Here is a 22,214-nt window from a genome sequence, read left to right as displayed (position 1 = left end):
GAAGTCATTATAGAGGCAGTGTATTCTTGAAAAGTGTTTCTTCAGAGTCTCCGATAAGACTCCGTTGTGTTTCTATGTTACGCGACATGCACTCAGATTATTCAAGTGCTTGCGACGCAGCCAAGCACATATCGCATTTACATGTATGCAACTATAGCTGGTTAGATCTTACTCGAGTTCGGAGCTAAGGTCCCAGATAGAGAACTTTGGAAAAAGATGTAAATTTATCGACCGGTCAAACGACAGTGGTCGCGGTAAACAGGCGGTAAGCTAGGCGATGAATTTTCCTCGGCAACAAAGAAGCAAAAAAGAATTGAGAATTTGATTAATCAGATAATATAAGAATTTACATAAAGTTAGACGAACGAAAGGAACAAGAATGTACGTACGATTTTAAATTAAATTTTGAAACCGATCAATCGAACATCGAACCGGTCTGGTAAGGTTAGTGTTAATTGAGTCGCTTAACCGTGTTTTAGTGCCAGGCGTTTTTAAGAATCCGTTTGGGATTGTGCCATGCAGCGCGATAGCGCTTCGTTCATTTGTTTACGAGGAATACCGATCGACGCGATCGCGCTGCTCTTTTTTCGTGTATGCAGGTGGTTTACGACTATTTGAAAAAAAAAGTAATTACGGGAGGAAACTGATATGACTCGCGACGAGCTACATTCGGAACCGAGCGCGTTGCGAATTGACGATCGTGACCAAACATCACGACACAGTTCGCCACAGTACACGAACGGTGCGATCGCGCTGCGTGGACCTAAAACGATTAAAAAACATTCGAAACGCTTGATCGATTCCAACGCCAACACGCGTATAAAACAACTGTGTAATAAACGGTTGATTAGGGAACGAAATAGCATCCTTAACGAGACATTCGATAGTTTTATAGCTGAAAAAAGCCGGGATCTTATATCAAATAGCTTTACCTTAAGTCTGCCACGAGAGAGGATGGAAATCGCTAGTTTAATTTAAAGTCGTTCGACCCGGTCGGTTATTGTCTCGCAAAAGCTGATGTTGCGCGATCGTCCGTGTCGTCTATCGTTCGTCGATCGATGTTTCTCGGGAATGCACGCGAGAACGATCGAAGATCGCGCGCAAAGATAACGTCGGCCGCGTTCTAGATGACCCCGTGACCGACTCGACTCCAAGCAACGACGAGGAATAGTTGCACGAACGATCGGTCGCTTTCACTCGTTGGCACTGGCGGTGCCTACGACGGAATTCACGACGTCGCGTCGTTTCGGAAAGCGATCTCACAAGCGCCCGAGTCGACCGAAAAAGAAAAGCAATCGACGTAGGAAGAACCGTGCGATCCGCTGCGACGAATTTTTGTCATAGTGCCGCGACATGATCCCGTTTTGAAAACGAATAAACAGGGATCGAGTATCTTATCGCGCAAGATCCTCGAAAACAATTTCGCTTGTTTATCTTTTCCAGCTCTATCGTTTTCATCGATAGAACTAATTCTATATTTGTATTCTGTATCTTTTTATATTGATACGTCTGTTCAAAATATCTTTAATTTAATCTCTTTTATAAATTAATTTCAAAGAGTGGCTGATCGAAGATAATGGTTTTAATTGTTCTAAAGAGACTATTGATCAGAATTGAAATATAATTAACACGTTGAATGTCACGCCAGTTTTACAAGGTTTGGCCGCGGAGCCACGATGAATTTTTTATTATACGATACATGTAGTGTTGAAATATTTACCTACAAGAGATTCATAAAATTAATCTCAATAAAATAATAAATAAATAAAATTTCAAACGTTCGAAACGTTCCTTAGGGTTATTGTTCATTAAGGTAAAACACGGAAAAAGCGGGTTTCCCCATGTTCGATAGCCATTGGAAGAGGCGCAAATAATATTGGGTTGGCAACTAAGTGATTGCGGATTTTGTCATTAGGTGGTATTCACCTAATGATCTATATAAAGATCTATATTTCATGTATAAATAAAACTATTTTTATATGTTTTATACTGCATTAATTTCGTCACACCATTGTAGTAACGATGGTAATAATACAAAATTTATAACTATTGACATTTGTTTAAATTATGTATTTCTACTAATATTGATGCGCCGATCATCAGTGACTCTTACGGCGCCACGACCAAGTTGAGTGCCTGTCACCGGTGACCCCCTGGGCATTCAACGTGTTAAACGTCTAGGAACGAATCGTTTAGAAATAATAGAAATAGAAGATAGTAATCTATTCGTTGAAAGAAACGTTGTTATCTCCGCTGCTCTCTTCTCCTCTTTCAACCATCCTTGCCACAGTTCCACAGGTTCCACTTATTCCACGTTCCATTTATTCCACGTTCCACTTATTCTACGTTCCACCTATTCCACGTTCCACCGACTTTAACCCTAGAACTACCGATAATTAACATGATAACTATTTCTACCAAAACCAGTCAAAATGACTGGCCTTTAAAAAATATGTAATAATAGAATATTTTTATATTTATCGATTTATTACTTTCTTACAGAAGGAATTCCATGTTATGTACATTTTTGGTATTGTTAATCCATCTAGGACCATAATCCCTAAACGAGGGTTGACACATTTATAAAATTGTGGAACCAATCATTTTAATTGGTGTGGTATTTCTAACGTTAGCATCTAGCGATCTAGCGATCGATCCGGAATTTTCCTGATAATTGATATCGTCATATGATACGCAGTAAAAATTTGAAAAACGTATGGGAAGTTGTACAAAACGAGGAAACTGGTTAATTGGGGTTCGATAAACAGATTGCAGGACCCTTTTACATTTTGACAAGTACCAGTCATTGTGGCTGGTATTGGTATAAGTAGCCTTGATACAAAATTATTTTCAGTTCGAATACATAAAAAACGAAATAAAATTCATTATATTATTCTTTTAGTTACCGTTGCAAAAGTCATTACATTATTGCGGAAAAAAATATAACATGAAGTAGGAATTTTAAAATAAAATTATAAAATCAGTCGGTTTGACTGGTGTGGTAGTTCTAGTGTTAAATATCTGGATGGTCGCGATCGAAACGCGCTTCGTGAGATTTGCCAGGTGGCAGCGGTGAGCACGACCATAATAATACCTGTACTAATTACGATCACAAACGCGAATTTCAGATGGAAAGGAATGCGACGCTCTGGTGTGCTACCACGAGAAAGACTCGAGCCTGGTCATCGGTATAGTGATACCCACGCTGGAATCGAGGCACCGGTACAAGTGCACGGCGCTGGAACTCTCCCAGTTGAATCAGAATTGTAAGTCTCGGGTTTAATTAAACGCGGCACCGAGTCGCTCTCCGAGGGAGAAACTGCTCGTTGATAGCGTTATTAAGTTTCCTGTCGCGTGGTCGACCGAAAGGGTAAAGTAAAGGCTATTCCAAGGTCTCTAGGGATAGCTCGGTTCCTCGGAATCTCGCTAGATCCCTTCTCGCGATCGAGCGCGTAGCTGTTGCGGCCAAAAACCGCCCAACACCCCCGCTGCAAACTCTAAACCCTGATTTCCTTGGGAAGCGAGGGAGGATCGACCTGGGAACGGCGACTGAATCTCGCGCGCCTTCTGCCACTCGACGAAACAGCGCAACGATGACGACGACGACGACGACGCCGAGTCTTCGTTTGAACTGAGGTTTGCCACGTTTAGTCAACGAGACTCGGAACAACGTGCACGTTAAGATGTTTCTAATTTTTGCCACGTAACGTCGCTCTAGAGACCGCTGTACGGCGTCGCGATGATCAGAAATCCAGGGAGAACGATAACGGATGGTATTTTGGCGGAGAAATTGGCGAGAACGAGCGACGAATAGGATCTCGCGAAGGAAGGCAGAAGGGAAAAGGCGAAAGGAAAGCTGGCGAAACGGGGACGATTACCGGGAACAAAGGCGAACAAAAGTTTACGGGGTATAACGCGATCTAGTTTCGCAGCTACGTCGTTCATCCTGGTTCCGCATCTCATGAATATCAACGGCTAGGTGCTCAGCGTTGATAACGGGTGCTCGGTGAAAAATATTCAGACGCTAATTTCCTTCTAATTGGCAGGACGAAATTGGGCCGTGTAGGTGAGCGAGCGGTCGACCGCCCAATTTTATTAATGCAAATTGCCCCGCGCTGCCGGCTCCGATCCACCGATGCAAACTAGCCTATACATAAATTTTGTTCGCCATCGTGGTCGCCGGCTGCCCTTTCTCCTTCTGTCTTTCGCGTGTGTCGCGAAATCAATATGCACGTTTTTCGGACTGAAAGTCGCTCGTATCGAAGTTCGGAAAATCTTGTTCCTCGTGGCGAACGATGCACGCAAGCTCAGCGAATGTAGAACCGGAAGCTGCCGGAGACAGGGCGATCTATCGGGATCGCGGAACCGTGGTCCGGTGCATGGAAGTTTGCGAATTGAATTAGGAAGTTGGGACCGGCTTCTTTGTCTGACGTCAAGCGTTTCGTTTGTCGCTCTGATTCTAGCAGCCGCGGTTTCGAATTAAGCGTATGCGGTACCGCTTCCTCCGCTGATTCTGCGTTTGCGCTCCGCCAACTTCCGATAACGCGTGCCTGAATCGAGAAACCGTTTCGTTCGCGCATTCTTCTCTTTGCTCGCTCTCCGTTTTCCACTCGTCCTCGATTCGTCGTTGAAAGCGATCTAACCTCGGAATTTTGGAAAGCAGACGGAAGAACGGTTGGAAGTGGAAGAAAGCTTTGGCCGAAGTTGCACGAGCTCGGATGAAACTCGAATTTTCCGCATCGACGGTTGCGTAGCTCCGATTCAAAAGTACTGGTCAAGCAAAAGAGAGAGAGAGAGAGAGAAAGAGCGAGAACGCGGTGAAAGCTTTCTATGGTCGTGGCATAGTTGGCTCGCGTGCCGACTCGGCGGAATCCAGTTCATCCTTTGACTGATCGTCCATTTTGTTGGTAATTCATCAAACATCGGTGAACAAACGACAGGATGCCGATAAAGCTCGGTGCTCGCGCCTAAACGTCTCTCTACCAACGGTTATCGATGCCGAGGAATTTTCCAATCGCGATCCAGTCGATGACGCCGATTTAACGTTTCGTCGTTGTCGTTCGTCCGTACGTACGTACATCGTCGGCGCTCTAATCTCACGAATTATTTCCACAGACGAAGAAAAAGAAATACAACGATTTTTCTTTCAGGGGGTGTGGAGATCGGGCCGCACGCCGCTTCCAGTCGAAGAGTCATCGTGGTGCTGAGCCCGGAGTCGCTGGGAAACGTTTGGAACGAAACGAACGTGGGGGTTGTCCTGAATCAGCTGTCTTCTCTCACCACTCGAACGATAGTCATCATCACCAAGAATCTATTGAACACGACCGCGATCGCGAAACGATCGAGTCGAGCTTACAACAACATACGTGAATACTCGCTCGATCGTTTGAAGGTCTTGCATTGGAACGACACCGGCAACTTAGGTTCCGGCAGCCACACATTTTGGTACAAGCTGCGGCTCGCAATGCCACCGATTCGACCGATCAGCTCCGAGAGCGGCTGCCAATCGGTCGCCATGATCGTTCAGGCGAACGGAAAATGCGGACAGCAGAAGGCTCGATCGCGCGAAAGTCTCGAAGTTCTTGTTTAAAACGGAGGAAAGCGAAACGATCGAACAAAGCAAACGACGTAATGGATCCTTACGTGGTATATACTTACATATACCTACGTAGTCTCTTCACCCGCGTTTCTCTTCCTTTCGCTTTTGTACGAAAGCGGTGACAAGGCCAAGTTTCCGCGCGCTTGTCCAAGTATCCATGCGTTTCGCGCAGAATCAGACGTTTGAAAACGCTCGTTCGCGTAGCGTAATAAACGCGCACCACGTTAACGCCGTTTCCTCGCCGAATCTCGCAAATAACCGCATCTACGGATCTGTAACTTTCAAAAATGTAGTGGTTTCGATGCTCGGGCAACCGATGCACGACCGTGTGTTGTCATTCTAACTTGTGCTTTTTACGTTGCGACGTACGCCTTGGACGCTCCTCGGCGTATGTCTACAAGGAGAGCTACAGCGCGAACCAGCGAAATTCATAAATTTACTTAAACGTTCGCTGGTCGAAAGCGAAACTTGATTTTAACGCGACAAATTGCCACGGACGCGAGTAGGTTCGACCATATCGAAAGATACGCGCACTATCCTTCATCCTATTTTATCTTCTGCACGTGGAGCAGACGCGACGACTGATCGCGATCGGCGAAATTCGAGGAAAGAGGAATTCAGGCGAAGCGCGCAGTCTTCCTTTTCGCGCGAGCACGCGGCGCTTCGAGCGAAAAAGAAAAAAAGAGAAAGAAAGAAGTAAGAACGAAACGCGTTGGAGAAGTTACGAGAAAGAATAACAGGACGGAGAAAGAAGCGAGTCCCCTGCTACTCGCGTATATATACGTAATCGCTTATCGCGTACACTTCTCGTTGTCTCTGTTTGTATATATCGGACAAATCGGTGCTCTATTGTCCTTATTTATTATTTAGCTAAGTCATCGCACTATTTATACGACGTTTAGATTTTAGCGATCTCCCTTGTATCTGTATCGAAATCACGAATTACGTAAAACTCGCGTCTACGTTTTCGGGCACACTTTTCTAAGCGGATTTTACGCGCGGTTTTTAGCGAACAAATCTACGCACGATAAGACTAATAATGAACATAGATATTTTATACTGGTTTGTATATATACATATATATGTAAAAGGAGGAAAAAGATAAGTGCGTGTGTAGGTGCATGCATGCGCGTGCACGGGTATGCGTGTGTACATGTGTATTATATGTGAGATTCTTTTTTTTTTCCGCCGTTTTTTCAGAACTATCGTTACGTCGAACGACTACAAGGCACTTAGAAAGATGTATCTGCGAACGTAACGTCAAACGATAATCCTGTAATTCTAATACTAGAGTAACGATTATCTACAACTATACAATATACACACTCTATTATACGATATACATATAGCCTAACCGTTATACCCGCGTAATTGTACTTTAAATGTTACGCACACGCGCAGAACCGCAACGTGAGCTTAATTTTAATATATAGTAATCTCTTTACTGTCAGTATTACGATACACTAGTGTAGTACTTGTCTCGCGAGAATGTGCCTGGGCGATTGACTCACATCGCGGCCAATTGTTGCGAGCCGAGTATAAGCAGAGTATAGACATTAGGAGGTATACTTGTTTATTTAGCGATATAGAGAACAACAAAACGACGACTATCCTCTAATCGTCTGTCGTCGCGTTTCTTTCTTTTTCATTTTTAGTATATATATACATATATATATATACTAAATATATATGTATATATACATGTGTGTGTGTGTGTGTGTGTGTGTCGCATTATGGCGACAAACTCGTGACCGTTCTTACAATTACCTATGAAACAGAACGGCGAAAAATGTGTGTACTGTTGCTTCTCGTCTCCGTTTCATGGCGTATATATCGAACAGAATCGACGATAGAAGGCTCTATACGTACCAAATATCAGACGTCCGTTTCTCTTCGTGCTGACGTAATTAAGAAGTAAACGGAAATTGTTGTTCGAAAATTCGATAATAAACAAAGAGTATTTATATTTCCAGAAATCGTGTGTCTCGGATCGTCACTTTTTCTTACTCACATACGAAACAACGTTACGTTTCGCAACCTTGCTGAAACCACTGCCGTCGTTCAGCCGTTAAACAGCAACGACGACGACTTTTTCCTACAGGAAACGCGTTAAGTATTGGAAAATCCTTCAAGGGTAAAACGAAAAAGATAAAGATATATTATCAAGATAAATGATTCCCTGCATTTATATTTTTCGTCTTTAATTAAATTACATAGGCACTTGTACATAAAGCAATTGATTTCACCTAGGAGTACAATATATTTAATTGTACAGCGAATAAAATGATCACGGGGAATATCAAATATGAAACATGAATCTTTTAGAATCTTGTATAGGAAGAACTGCATTCCTGACACAGTACAAACTGGAAAAGTGTTTTTTCGAACTGATAAAAATCCTTCTCTCGTTTGTTTCATCCTATAAATTCGATGTATCACGTAATACAAAACGTTACGATGCAGACAGAGAATATTAGAAACCCGTAAATATTCTTTCAACGTTTTAATGAAACTGATTTCATATAGCACCCATCGGACAAAACATTCTATTTATAAAAAATCGAGCAAACACCTACCCTTTTAACGAATGGTTTTTGTATATATTCTCGTAGCATCAACCAGCGATGACAAGAGAAGAATCGCAACAGCGAGGTAAAGCTTTATTCCGCAAATGTATATATGTATCGTTTATATAAAAATAGCGTCTATCACGTATTTAAATTTAAGTACGGTCGAGTCTCGTCACGGTTATTCAAGGCAATGCTTATCTGAATGAAAGAATGTCAAGTTCATTTACAAAAATCTATGTAATAATACTGTATCGATGAACGCGAAATCCAGTGAGAGATAACTCGTTCAAATGACGTATGCTTCGATAGAGTTAACCAACCCCACCGATCAATAATCGTATAAAGAAAATATAAACTTGTAAAACATAGCCCGTGCAGTTTGTAAAATTTAAAAAAGTGGCATTTATTTCCGTGTTTCGTTTATGAATTCGCAAATGCATTACGAAATTATCACAGTGTGGTCGACGTACGGTTCTCATAGCTTTGGCGGGCGACTTCCTTTAAAGCTTCTGCCATTGCAGGCCCGGTTTCGTTTATCATACTGTTTAGATATCCTTTCCTTTCGACCAAGACGTACGGAGCATCAAACTCCTACGAGGTTAAACAAGTTTGTTAAATCACTCTTCTTATCTCCGACTTACCTTCTACTAATTGTAATTCGATGCATAATAAGTAACTTACCACGGCTCTACCGGCATCCATCACCAAAATTCGATCACTGTCCATCACGGTATTAAGACGATGCGCGATGGTCAGCACCGTACAAGTGGAGAATTTAGAACGAATCGTTTTTTGAATGAGGTTGTCGGTTCGTAGATCAACGTTCGCTGTAGCCTCATCGAGAACCAGGATCGGATTATTTTTGACGATCGCGCGGGCGAGACAAACCAATTGACGCTGACCGACACTCAGATTGGAACCACCCTCGTTAATATGAGAATCCAGTCCCATTTCCTTTAATTCAACTTCCTCTAACGCTTGCCACAGCACATCGTCGGTGTAGTTGTCGAAAGGATCTAGATTTCTTCTCATTGAACCCGAATACAGGAAAGGTTCTTGAGGAATTATACTGATTTTCGAACGCAAATCATGAAGTCCGATCTCGTTAATCTTCACGCCATCGATCTCGATGACACCATCGAGTTCCGCAAGACGGAATAGCGTCGACATTAAGGATGACTTCCCCGCGCCTGTACGTCCGACAATCCCTATTTTTTCTTGCGGATAAATCACAAAGTTGAGATTTTTCAGCACCGGAGGCTCGGCCGCATCGTATTTCATATATACATTCTTAAACTCAATTTTACCCTCTTCGGGCCAACTTTCCTTGGGTTTTTTATCCGGCGTGCTTTCGAGTGGTGGTTCGCTTTCCACGTTGCTAAAAATACAATTCGTATAAGTGAGCAATATTCCTTGCTTAAAGATCATGCTAATAATATTCTATCGAGACGCTCACCTGTATTCCACCACACGTTCCACCGAAGTCATTTGATTTTCCAGTTCGGTACTTTGCCGCATACCCCATTGGAACATTCCGGTTAATCCAATACTTTGCGTTATGGCCAAACCAATGTTACCACCCTGCCCCGTTCCATCATCTTGCACCAAAAAACTCAAGGTGACCAGCATGATGTAGATAACGCAGAAAAAATCCAGCCAGAATCCAAATGCTCTTGAAGAAGAGATGAATATGTACCATGCTGACGAGTGTAAGTCTTGGTGTTGATCAAATTCCTTCGTAAGAATCTCTTCCGCTCCAAAGGCTCGAACAGTTGGCAGCCCTTGCAGAGTTGCACTGAGATGTCCAAACACCGGTGACCGAGCTACCGTTTTTATTACAAATTATTTAATCATTACAATTAATCCACGAATTCGATAGGTTTCCCTTGTGAATATGAAAAACGATACTTTTCGCTTTTGGAAATAAAATGCGAAGGAAATAATCGTGTTAGAAACAAATACTTACTAACTCCTTCGAGCCGTTTGACGCTGCGACTAGTTGCCAAATAAAAGACACGAATATAGTAGAAGATGATTCCGATGACCACGGTGGGTATTAACAACCAGTAGTTGGCTATTGCAACGACGATTATAATACCAAGAAGGGACAGGCCAATTTGTAAAGAATCAATTAGAGCTATTGGTAATACTTCGTCGATGGCTCCCATATCTTTCGAGAATCTATTAAGAATTCGACCCGATGGATTTGTATTAAAGAATCTCATTGTTGCTCGACTTATGCTTCGGAACATACGATCGTGTAATTTAGTGGAGGCTCTCATACACGTCGAAAAAAATGTAATCGAACGTATTAGAGTAAATATAATAGTGGAAACGATTAAGCCAGTGTACACGTACATGCAGACATTGCGGCTTATCGGTCCTTTCCAATTGGTATCAATAATGACACCTTCTGTCTCATTCACCTTTAAATGAATATATTTACTCGTGACGATTCATCGAAATTATAAAAGACAAAAAGAAGAAGAAGACACCAATGATAATTACATATTTTTCTTCCATATTGACCCACTGAGAGATAAAGAAATCGCTAGCACTGGCTAACGTCTGCGCGAGCACGCAGAGCATAGCAATCGTAGCTACGACGCACCAATTTCCACCAGCTTTAAAGTACGCTGCATACACTTTACCGGAAACTCTGCCCTTTGTACGCGCTTCAGCTACCTACATATAATTTACAAATCCTTCTAGTTTTCGCTCGGTCTTTATTCACTTTGACGAACAAAATATTTACTTACCTCGATCGGATCCTCTTTCTCAGTAGCGCTACTCTTTAACGAACTCAAAGATGTACTACTAGCGTTCCGAGAATTAGACCTGCTAGGAGGGACAGAACCTGGTCGTTCTTCTTCAGCAGGATTTTCTAATAATCTTCCAAAGTCCATTCCCATCGCAATAAGCTCATCGTATGAACTGAAACGAGTAAAACTTGACTTAAATAAATGATTTGAAGAAGAAAAATGTGACAAAACTAGATGCCACGGATCGTACCCGTCAGCCTCGATTTCTCCGTCTTTCAAAACGATTATTCTATCGACATTTCGTAAGAACTGTAACTGATGCGTGGCGAGAATTCTAGTCTTTCCCCTTAAATATTTCACGATACATTCTTCAAACATATGTTTGCCTACATGCGCATCTACGGCGCTTAGAGGATCGTCTAATAAGTAGATCTCGTTTTCTGCATAAACCGCTCTGGCTAAATTGATCCTATACATGCAAATGTGATCGATTAATTGCAACACAATATCGTCTTTAATAGAATGCATATAAATAGTATTATAATTACTGACCTAGCACGTTGCCCACCCGACAAACTAATTCCTCTTTCACCCACGATCGTTTTGTCGCCGTATGGCAACAATGTGAAGTCTCTTTTTAATTGACAAACCTTAACCACACGTTCGTACCGAAACTGATCCATTTTTTGGCCGAACAAAATATTTTGTCTAACGGAACCAGCAAACAGCCACGGTTCTTGACTAGCGTACGCAATTTTCCCATTTACCTGTAAAACAAAATAGAATGTTTACAATTATTTTATTATAGGAAGAAGATATAATTATCCAAGGTGCGATACGAACCTCTATAGTACCCGACTTTAATGGTAATTCTTTTAACATTACATTAAGTAAACTACTTTTACCAGACCCAACTTGGCCAACAACGGCAATTAATTCACCTGATTTCACGTTGATACTTATATTTTTTAACGTATCTTCGTGATCATGCGAAAACCATTTGACATTAGCATTCTTTAGCGACATAATATATTCTCCTTGATAATTTGTTTTCTTACGTTTTCCATCACGTACATCTTCTTCTATGATATTTGTATCATTTTTACCCTTGTCATTTTTTGATTCTTTCTGCTTGCAATCTATTTTTTCGTTCTCTTCGTTAATTTCTTCATACAACATAAACTTTTGTAAACGTCTTACAGAAACCAACAATTCAGCTATTTGTGTTATTCCTACGACATCGATTGTTTTGTTAGATTTAATCTATCGCTAATAATAGTTGTCTATTCAAATATACTTACCTTGTGGAAAGTAGACAGTCATATTTAGCCGCAAAATATTATAATACGCTTGTAACATGAACACTTTCTCGGCAGTTATTTTATGACCGTACAATATAAAACTTACTATTGTAATGAAAAGTGACATCCTTGTCGTAAACATAATGAAAGACATAGTAATACCTCTAACTAAAGACATGCCTCGTATAACACTAATTTCTCTCCTGTAACGACATCAATGACATGTTTGCAAATAGATATACGGAAAAGAAAATTCTTATTATAGAAAAAATACCTTCTTGCCCTTTCGATTAAATAACTAAATGGTTTCTCCCAGGCATACATTTTGATTGCTTGAATACCACTAATAATTTCATTAGTTAATCGGACTCTTTCATCTGTTCTAAGAGCAGTTTTTAACCTGTACACCGAAGTTTTTTTACCCAAATATCCTATATTTTTAAAGGAAAAACAGAAGCTATACAATGCAAGAAATGTTTGTACTATATTTAATACACAACAGTTATTAATTTTCATTACCTTGTAAAGGAATAAACAGTAGAAGTATTATAACTCCGAAAATAGCAGATAATTCAACTTCCTTGTACATAAAATATGTTATGATTATGGTTTCTAGTGGTCCAAGCCATAAGTAATGTAAATATATAAGTGCTACATCAAATCTATTAACATCGTTAGATAGGAGATTCACTGCTTGTCCTACTGTCGTTTCACCCAAAGCAGTTCTCGAAAGCTTCAATGCTTTCCTATAGATCAGTGTACAACAAGCTATACGCAGTTTCATTCCCATATGAAGTATCCCTAACATGTACGGATGGGTAATAAATATCAACACTCCTGAACATAATATTACACCACCTGCATATAAATAGGCATCTTCTTTTGTCATTGCATCATCAGTGTAATATCTTAAAAGTTTTCCGAGGAATATTGGCTGCATTACTCTGTATATATAAAACAGAAGAAATTACTGTTCATAAAATATCAAGTAACTGATTAATCAACTAAATTCCAAACTACATAAACAGCATCTCTATATTGATATTATTAAATATTAATCTAACTAGTTAACTAACTAGCAACTAATCTTGTTTTATTTCCTAAGCAAAAAAAAAAAATATTAAGCTATCTAATACCAGATATGAAAAAAGGATTAGTAGGTGCAAGATAAAACGGGCTTAGGGACTTAACGGTTTGATCGCTTCGTCAATTTCATGAACTTGCGAATTGGAAGAATTGTATAATCTGGTTATTATAATATGCAGTGGCATAGATTCGACTTTCGTCTAATTGTAGTAACGAATCAAAAGACCGAGAAACAAGGGTTGTGATAATCTGAACAAGTAATCAGATTTAAAAATTCAATACATTTGATTAGCAGATTTTCTATAATTATAATAAATAATAAATATGAATAAAATTAGACAATGTACCTAAACACTATGTCGGAAATCGCATAAATTACTCCATAGAATATTAATTGAACCCCAAAACATTTCATAAGGACCTTTAGTAAACTAGGCTCCTTCAATTTCTTTCTTCCAGTATAACTTTCATCGGTACTTCCTTTTTCCTTGTTCAGTAATTTCTGTTTTCTATATGCTTCATAATCCTTTTGCCATACTTTTGATATCTTTGTACCTAAATAACTGCTGTTATGTTCTTTGAGAGTTTTATATAAGTCGGTTACTTCCAAATCTCTATGATAACCAGCCCAAAAAGTAGGTAATGTAAATCTACCAACAAAGATAAAGTTTTTATTATGGCAAATAATGTTTTAATTTGACATAATTTCAATGATAAAGAGTAAGCAATGCATCAGCATTTTTACTTCGCATTATCTTTAAATCAATGACTGAGCCAAATGTTACAAGGCAATAGAATTATCTGTTTTCAAATGACTAATGTCAATAGTACCTGATTAAAGATAATAGGAAAAGTTCTTTCAAAAATTTCTGTCTAAAAATACTGGTAGATAATGGCAAACATTGACAACTTCTTTTTCTCTCATTTATTGACTTAAAAATAGAATTCAAGATAATTCTTATGCCATCTTTTGCAAGACTTCCTTATATCTGATTCAGAAGTATCTTTATTGAAACATTGCTTACTTATCACCATGAACTTGTGTTTTTATTAGTAGACAATAACAGGAAAGAAATGAACAAGTCATTGTATTCTTCAAACTTACGCAAATGTTATATGACTAAGAGGATTTGCTCCTTCTCTAGGATTCTTTCTTCTTTCTGCTTTTACTTTTCCATCCATGATGGCTTTTGATTAATTAGCTTTTCCTGCAAAATTTTGGTGTGGACAGGAAAAATTACAATTTTTTGTTAAATTAATGTATATTTACAAACAATAAAATTAATGTACTATGCTATTATAACTTTATTATTTCACTACAAATATATACAAATGAAAGATAAATAAATAAGTAGAGTAGGCATATACTATGTAAGTACTTGTTCTGATAAGTGATGTACAAAATGATAAGTTAACAAACTAAATCTAACAATACAAAATATATCTTTAAGTATCGGTAGAGTTTTATCAGATTTCTAATTGGCATTAGTACATATTAATAGATATTATTCTCGATTTGACACATGTTCTATTTTTAACATAGGTACAGGAAATTGATATTTGCTCCTATATGTAAAAACTTTTAACAGTTCTATTTAATAGCAACAATACAAAACGATTATACCAACTAAATACGAAATGTTAAAGCAGAACATTTAATGATTGTACACTTAAATGTTCTTAATACTTTTACAAAATGCTTTGGTTTAATCTCCTTATATAATATGGGATTGCTTGCTTAAAATAATGCTTCAAAGAACATTGATTATATATCAAATGGTTATATATCAAATTGGACTTTACTCGCCCGACTTAATCTACACGTGCTTACTTCTTGTAAAACTATTCGAAGAAATCTGATTGGCGAGACGTTGACAAATCGAATTTAACATATGTAATAGAAACTAGAATTTACAAATTTTCGGCAGTGTGCGCTAAAGTTTGATTAACGTCTTTAATAACATTAAATGATTCATCGATTGTTAGAATCACGTCTGATAAATGAACTGTCATATCATCATCACGCTTTTTCAAGATAACCCAAAACGGTAGGTTTGATGTATGTTGCTGGTAGATAAAAGCGAGAAATATTATAAAATGTAAATGATGGAAAACACAAATAAATGTTTAGTCAGTGTTTCGCGCAACTTACGATCAAAGAAGATAGACGTGTCTATTTTACAGCATGCGAATGTTCCATTACTTTTCACTTGCACAACAATTCGTTGGATGACTAGCAACATCCACTTAAGTAGAAGGACGTTACTTGACTGTGCTTTACTCGCCTGCGCTCGCATGAGTTATTGGTTAACCTTAAACTAATACGTGATATCGCCCCGTAGTTATCTTTGCGTATATCTATACATTTCTATCTTTCTTTTTCTATATCCGTATTACTTCACAATGACGATCAGGACGGCATCTCTTGACAGACTAATGAAAAGAGGGATCTGCTTATCAACACAGCACATCTTTGATGTAAGAACTGAATAAAAACATTTTCATCAAGATAATTAACCAGCAGGTCGATAACTATATCAAATTAACCAAATAACATTAAATGAACGATAATAAAAAAAGCTAGTTTCAACTCCTATTCGAAATTTTCATTACACTGAATGAAACCCGCAATCGTCTAACAGAAAAATTCTAATTTAAGAATTAACTTACAAACTTTATTTAATTAAATGACTATTTAATTACCCAATGTTCTTGTTAACGATAAATTAAATGACAAAAAAGAGATTTCACCGATACATTATCTTTTAAAATGTTCATTGACGCGAACAAAAGGCAAGACTAAAATTTCTCAATGAAATAATTTCGGGTTTTCTGGTAAAACAATGGTCGACTAGAGTTAAGTTTTATTTCATGGAATTTATCGAACTGTCGGTAACACTTTTGTACAATATATCATCGCACGTATTGAAAGTAAAAGAAAATTCAATAGAAATGTATTACAAGTATAGTTTAAGTTTAAATACTTAACGCATACATATAGAAAGGACATTTATAGATTGGCAGGTTGTAGCTTCGTGTCTTACTTATTGTTAGTTCAAAATTTGGTCTTATACTATCAACTCGGATTTTTCGCAATTCATAGTTCTTCGTCTCTTCATCATTGTTACTAATCCTCGAAAAGTTCAACAACTTTGTTCAAGTAATGTGTCATCTATTTTATGCGGTTAAAAAGAATAACTAAGGAAATTGTACAAATACGAAGAGCTAGTATCAGAGAGCTGGACATAACATAGCATTGTTATCATTTATTTTTTTCCTTTGTAGGCCGTACTTGAGACTAGGAAATTTATACACAATGCATTGACGACATTTGGCACTTTTTGTAAAAAGCATAAAATTTGGTTAAATTTAAATTTTCAATTATAGTGGATATATTTGAGGTTAAAAAAGGCATAAATACTTTTGAAGACTTGAACGTAAAAATAATAGAAAATATTTTTTTCGTTAAATATCAATAAACGCAGTATTCAACATGACTATACATACATACATATGTATTTACTCGTGCATACAATATAAGTATGTATATAAGATTGTATATAAGTATACATTGTGTGTGTGTGTATGTGTGCACGTATTTTATATATATATATATATATATACACACACACACACAACATATACATACAATATAGCTTATACCGACATTACGTTCTCAAGCGATGAAACGAAGTCCGTTTAAAAGACGCATGTAATGAGAATTACATCGCATACGTAGTATATATCATCAAGGCGTCAATTAAGCGTCTGAATTGATAACACATCTTCTATTGAACTTTACGAATCTCATTTCCAAAAACTTACTTATCTGATTTATGATTGTATAACATTCATTAGCTTCAACAACTATGCGATAATAATAACACGTATGTATGTATATCGAAATTTTGATATCGCGTACGACGATCAGAGTCGTTGTTTAGCGTTAGGTAGTAGAAACAGGACAAACGACGGAAATTCGTGATATCGGTTTTCGATTAAATTCATAGATTAACGATAATCATAATCATAAACGAGAATCATAATCCGAGATCGCACGGTTATTTATTTTGTGTAGGAATATTTGTGTACGTAATCGTGATTTTATATTTTGCTCTTCTGCCCGAATTTCTTGTCCTTGTAAACTTGTTACAGTTTAATTTCACGACTTAACGCATTCCTATGATCGCAAGAACATTGGTAAGTACTTAGGTGCCTCTGAATAATTCTACCCTTCCTCCGTCCGATATTCGAAATCTTTCGATGGGGGCGTCTTCGCTGTTTCGAACCGATCGCAAATCGATCTCGCAAATTCCGAATGAAACTCATAGAAACGAGGCCTTCAGATTCCAGGAAACTGATACTAGAAATTCGCAGGCGAATACACGGTGCGTTCGATCGAATTTCTGCAACCTAATATTCCCATAGTATAACTTATCGCAAGGTTATCCTGTGCGAATACGAGCAGGGACAACATCCGTTTTAATCCTTCTGTACGTTCGTGAATCAACATACGTTGGAAGCAAGTTTTCGTATCGGTTTCCTTGAACGCGAAGCCTCGCAAAAGTAATTTCTTCCGCATTTTCTACCTACTACATTTTTCGCCATCGCTTCCGTTTTTTATTAGATCACACTTGTTACGGGATACTCTCATATTCATGAAAGATCGAAGTCTCACGTAACACCTTATACATATCAACGTACATCTAGAAAAAAAAATCGCTCCGACCTATGTCTTTTTCTTTGTTTTAAGGGCCAGACGAACTAACATCTGCTTCTCGTCTTCCTGTTTCTCACTTTGTTCGTTTTTTGTCGATCGAACATAGAATCGAATCGATCGTAGGTACCTCTGTTTGACAACTAGACGCTATGACCAGATTTCAAGTGTTTTCCGATTGGTTTAAATTACTGTTGAGTAACTCGGTATTTGCGTTGTTTGCGTTTAGCCTCTGCTCTTCCTTCAGCTTCTTCTTCTTCCGCTTGTTTCTCTTGTGCACCCAAAACAAGCTAATGAACAGACAGAAGAGGAAGCCAGAGATGCAACAGGCGATCGATATCCACGTGTTCCTGGCCTTTTCCGTCTCCGCTTTCAATCGCTGTATTTCCGAGCACTGCTCGTACAGTTCCGTGGTTCTATTGCTGAACTCCGGTTTCGTGCATCCCCTTTCGTGCTCTTCGGTGCAATTGTAGACTGGTCGCGAATGAATTCCGCGGATGCGCAGCCACGCGTTCAACGTCTGGCATTCGCAGCTATTCGCGTCGAATTTGATCGGATTTTTAGATAAGTCAAGGATCTGTAAAGAACAGAAGGAAGCCAGATCCTCCGGAGAAACAGAGGCAATGCTGTTGCCCGAAACGTTCAGGTGCAACAGCGTGGGAAGCGGACCCAGCTGTGGTATCTTGTTAAGCCTGTTCTTCGCTAGCTGCAAGAAGATCAACGGAGACTTCACTTCCATGTTTTTGAATAGGTCGTCGCTCAGTCTATTTTTGGCTAGATAAATCTTTTCGAGATACGGTAACTGGAAGAGACTCTTGGGAAGGGAATCGCAGCCGTTTGTCGACAGATCGATCACCCTCAGGTATTGTAGATTATCGAATGCTCCCTCCTGGACCTCCTGGATGAAATTGTCGCTCAGATAAACATAGGCGAGTTTCGTGTACGCCGCCAGACTGTCGTTCGTCAACACTCGCACTCTGTTCACAGACGCGTCCAGCACCTATAGCAAGAATTCGATTCGTTTAATGCTGCAATCGGAAGAACATAATAGTTTGGGAGATAGTGACCTTTTTCCGTCTATGATAACTTACTTTGCCATTAGTCATCTAGCTTTGTCACATTGATGGTCAAGATGAAGGAAACGCAAATACGGCATCATCTCTCGCGGCTTTTTCACAATTTCGATCGAGCGTCATCGCCTCACGTAATCGCAGAAAAAAACACCATACTTTCGTTTTCTCCACTTTTACCATCAACTTCAACAAAGTTAGATGTAACTTTCGAAATAGCTTGTCACACACGGACTATCGCTAATCACTATCTTCCGGATTATGTGAAAACTCCATGCTTTGACTCCTCTCACCTGAATTTCAGTCTTCAAATTCGGAGGAATCCATTCGAGGCCTAAATTCTTGCAATGAACTTGGATCATCGAATACCCTCTGCTATACTTGCAAATCCTCGAAGGGATGTCCTGATCCAAGACTAATGTTGGCCCGGAAAATCCAAGGACCATCGTATCCCGCATGGTCGCTACGACGAAGCCCAGCATTAGGAGCCCGTTCATCAGAAATGCACTCATGCCTGTAACAGAGAGGCGAGATTTTCCCGTTGAAGCTTCAAGTTTGCTTTTGCGTCCATGCTTCGAGACGTTGGCGACGTTTCGAAAGAGACGCGAATTCTCGAAAATATCGGGGATAACGCCACGGCAGTTTTCGCCTGCGTGAAGCTAGCTAGCGTTCTAACGCTTCTCGTTTCGTAACAAGCGAAACTCAGACCGTTCCGCTTGCTCGAAAGGCCAATGAGATACGTATATTCGCGTTACGTTTGAAAACTTATCGCGAAGTAACGTGCGAAAATTCGCCGGCTGCGAATGGCAGGGGAAAAAGTATGCGTTGTTATGTAGCGGACTTCGATCCATTATTCTCCGGTGACCGCTCTCGAGCGCAAACAATGACGGGAGAATTTCCGAGAAGTATCTTCGATACGGCATTTCACATAGCTCCAACTAGCTATGGATGCTTTCGCCTCTGTAGAAAACTTTCCTGATCGATGGCTGGCTTATAAAATTCATCTGATCGACCGCAACCATGAAACCGCGAACGAGACCCATTTCCCGCGCTAGATTTTCCAGGCTTTTCAAAGTCGAGTCGGTTATCGTTCTTTCGAACAGAGTTTGGTCACGTCTTGTTCGATGCACGCCACGAAATTGCAATCGCGACGCTTTATCGCACCAGTTCCTTATCACGGAAATTGATCGATCAACGGTTTTCAGGATGCCATGGAGGACGAATTCGCGGAAGATGGTTATCGTCGAGTTGCAAGAATTTCTCTTCGTTCAGGCACGTGCCGAAGAAGTCAGTTTATGTACCATGGAAGCAATTCGCGTGGCTGGAGCAGCTAGCGAGCGTTTGACTTGTGTTTATTGTACCAAGCTTTGATGAACTGCAGAACCAGTCCCGGTAATGTAAGCCAACTAACTATATTCTCTGGCCGATAGACAGAACGGAGAGCACGCTCGACGGATACATTTTATGCATCGTTCGCGAAATTCAAAGCCGACTCTCTCGATGCGTTGCGCAAACACCGCGGTACCTGTTTCGCCGTTTCAACTGGGGTTTCCATCTGTTCGACGAATATGCGAATAACTCGACCGATGCAGATCGTTAAAGTTTTAAAATCGTTCAACCTGCCACGGCCGCGTCAAGAACCCATAAATTTTTCAACGAGCCTCCGGCTGGAACGAATTCAGGGCTGTGGCGCGCGTCAATTAAAAGCTACCGAGTCGTTGCGTTGCTTAAGCGATTGTTGCGAAGGAAATGCGTGGAGAGTCGCGAAGGATCAGATAAATACTAGGAATGTACGACACGCGGAAAGGATTCGGAATAACGTGGTAACCGAACAGAATCCCAAAATAGATCGTATTATCGTAAAGATGCCTGCGTTACGCTGCTCGCGGCAACAGGTCTGTGAAACGTATGGAAAAGGCTGAGAGCTCCTCATCGTGGTTATTCGTGGCGCGCCCAAACCATCAAACTTTAAACGTAAACTCGACTAACCGATGGTCCGTGATCGACGTTGCTGAAAACGGGAGGATCACCGGAAGGATGAAGGAACAGGAACAAACGCGTTAACTAGAGAAGACCAAGATGCTTTGCAGAGACGAGAGAGACGAGAGATAAAACGCGACTAACTGCAAGATAGGTGGGCCAAACTCGTGGAAATAAATTAGCGAGTTCTCGTGTATCAGGCGATTCAATTAGTAAGTAAGTTTGGTGAGACCTGTATTGTTACTGCTCCTATTATCCAAATACGTACTCAACTATCCGAACATTCTGTTATCTGAACGCTTTTTCTTCCGGAACAACGTTCACCATTCCGTGTCCTGTAGAAACAGAAACGTTCTACCACCGTTCTAACAGGTACGTACACAGAATGAGATACGAATCTGTTAGAGTACGCGAGACATCTGTCGCTCAACTCGATAAATATCGTCTATAACATCGTACACAGTGTTACTGGAAACATAAACTAGAGCGAAACGAATTCGACGCTCGTTTCATGTTTCAAACTCGAGAAATGATTGCTACTTTATTCTCGTGTCTTCGTTCGGAAAATAGTCGTATGCCTGCTCCCTCGTATACGATAAACCAATGAAGCGTTGATGCGTGTATTTCGTAGGCTATCGATGCAACTGGTCGGATTCGATGCGACAACGCCAGCCTCGGCGCTTTCTCTGTGCTTTGTGCTTTTCAATTTTTCACCCTTGTCACGAACTTTGGAATTCAGCTTGAAACGCGTGCGTTTTACGAGAACAGCAGCACGCGATCGTTCGTAATAATTGAAGTCGCAGGAAAAAATGTAGCCGGCGACCCGAAAAAAATCTACGAGTTTTCAGTTTTTCCAACCTTTCCCGTTTTTCCCGAGCGAAGCCGCGCTGTCCTGCTAGAACAGCCGTAATCGGATGCTCGGTTCGTTCGTTCATACAGCCATCAACGTCGAAATTGTAGGAAAAAATTCGTTATTCGCGATACGAAAGACACGAAGCTGGTAGATCGCGATGCTCTTTCAAACAATTTATGTTTACCGATTATCGAGCGATCACGCGCCATATCGTGCAAACGTTTTCTTTAAAATGAAACGTATATACGTATCGTTTACGTTGATGACTACCGATCG

General features: G+C 39.9%; 3 protein-coding genes across 7 annotated transcripts in view; 1 reads left to right on the top strand and 2 right to left on the bottom strand.

Moving 5' to 3' along the window:
* Window positions 1-6,013, top strand: part of LOC138190142 (interleukin-1 receptor accessory protein-like 1-A) — a 123,646-nt gene extending 117,633 nt beyond the window's left edge. Inside the window, exons 6-7 of the mRNA XM_069132710.1 lie at window positions 3,129-3,266; window positions 5,151-6,013. Coding sequence (XP_068988811.1) covers window positions 3,129-3,266; window positions 5,151-5,590 — 578 coding nt within the window. The 3' untranslated portion in view covers window positions 5,591-6,013. The remainder of the gene's footprint in view (window positions 1-3,128; window positions 3,267-5,150) is intronic.
* Window positions 6,014-7,758: 1,745 nt separating this feature from the next.
* Window positions 7,759-16,029, bottom strand: LOC138190124 (probable multidrug resistance-associated protein lethal(2)03659). Of its 2 annotated transcripts, XM_069132663.1 has the most exons (15): window positions 15,471-16,029; window positions 14,424-14,526; window positions 13,666-13,968; window positions 12,752-13,176; window positions 12,507-12,663; window positions 12,233-12,435; window positions 11,775-12,163; window positions 11,484-11,698; window positions 11,182-11,400; window positions 10,929-11,103; window positions 10,678-10,854; window positions 10,136-10,595; window positions 9,626-9,992; window positions 8,851-9,547; window positions 7,759-8,760 (listed from the first exon to the last, which is right to left on the bottom strand). In XM_069132663.1, the coding sequence occupies exons 2-15, from the start codon at window positions 14,498-14,500 to the stop codon at window positions 8,620-8,622; spliced, it is 4,005 nt and encodes a 1,334-aa protein (XP_068988764.1). In that variant the 5' UTR covers window positions 14,501-14,526; window positions 15,471-16,029; the 3' UTR covers window positions 7,759-8,619. The 2 variants fall into 2 exon arrangements, with proteins under 2 accessions (XP_068988764.1, XP_068988765.1); XM_069132664.1 differs by lacking the exons at window positions 14,424-14,526; window positions 15,471-16,029 and adding an exon at window positions 13,424-13,567 and having other exon boundaries at window positions 13,666-13,814.
* Window positions 16,030-17,845: 1,816 nt separating this feature from the next.
* Lapsyn (Leucine-rich repeat activity-regulated protein at synapses) overlaps window positions 17,846-22,214 on the bottom strand; it is a 97,967-nt gene continuing 93,598 nt past the window's right edge. For 3 of the 4 annotated variants that reach the window (XM_069132714.1, XM_069132712.1, XM_069132711.1), the window contains exons 2-3: window positions 19,399-19,619; window positions 17,846-19,035 (exon numbers count right to left, since the gene is read on the bottom strand). In XM_069132714.1, coding sequence (XP_068988815.1) covers window positions 18,199-19,035; window positions 19,399-19,617 — 1,056 coding nt within the window. In that variant the 5' untranslated portion in view covers window positions 19,618-19,619 and the 3' untranslated portion in view covers window positions 17,846-18,198. Of the gene's footprint in view, window positions 19,036-19,398; window positions 19,620-20,406; window positions 20,516-22,214 lie in introns of those variants that run through there. The other variant, XM_069132713.1, reaches the window with a different exon arrangement.

This window comes from Bombus flavifrons, chromosome 3, assembly GCF_040668555.2.
Source record: "Bombus flavifrons isolate JBK064 chromosome 3, iyBomFlav1_principal, whole genome shotgun sequence".
Lineage (NCBI taxonomy): Eukaryota > Metazoa > Arthropoda > Insecta > Hymenoptera > Apidae > Bombus > Bombus flavifrons.
This window is presented reverse-complemented; position numbering and strand designations above follow the sequence as displayed.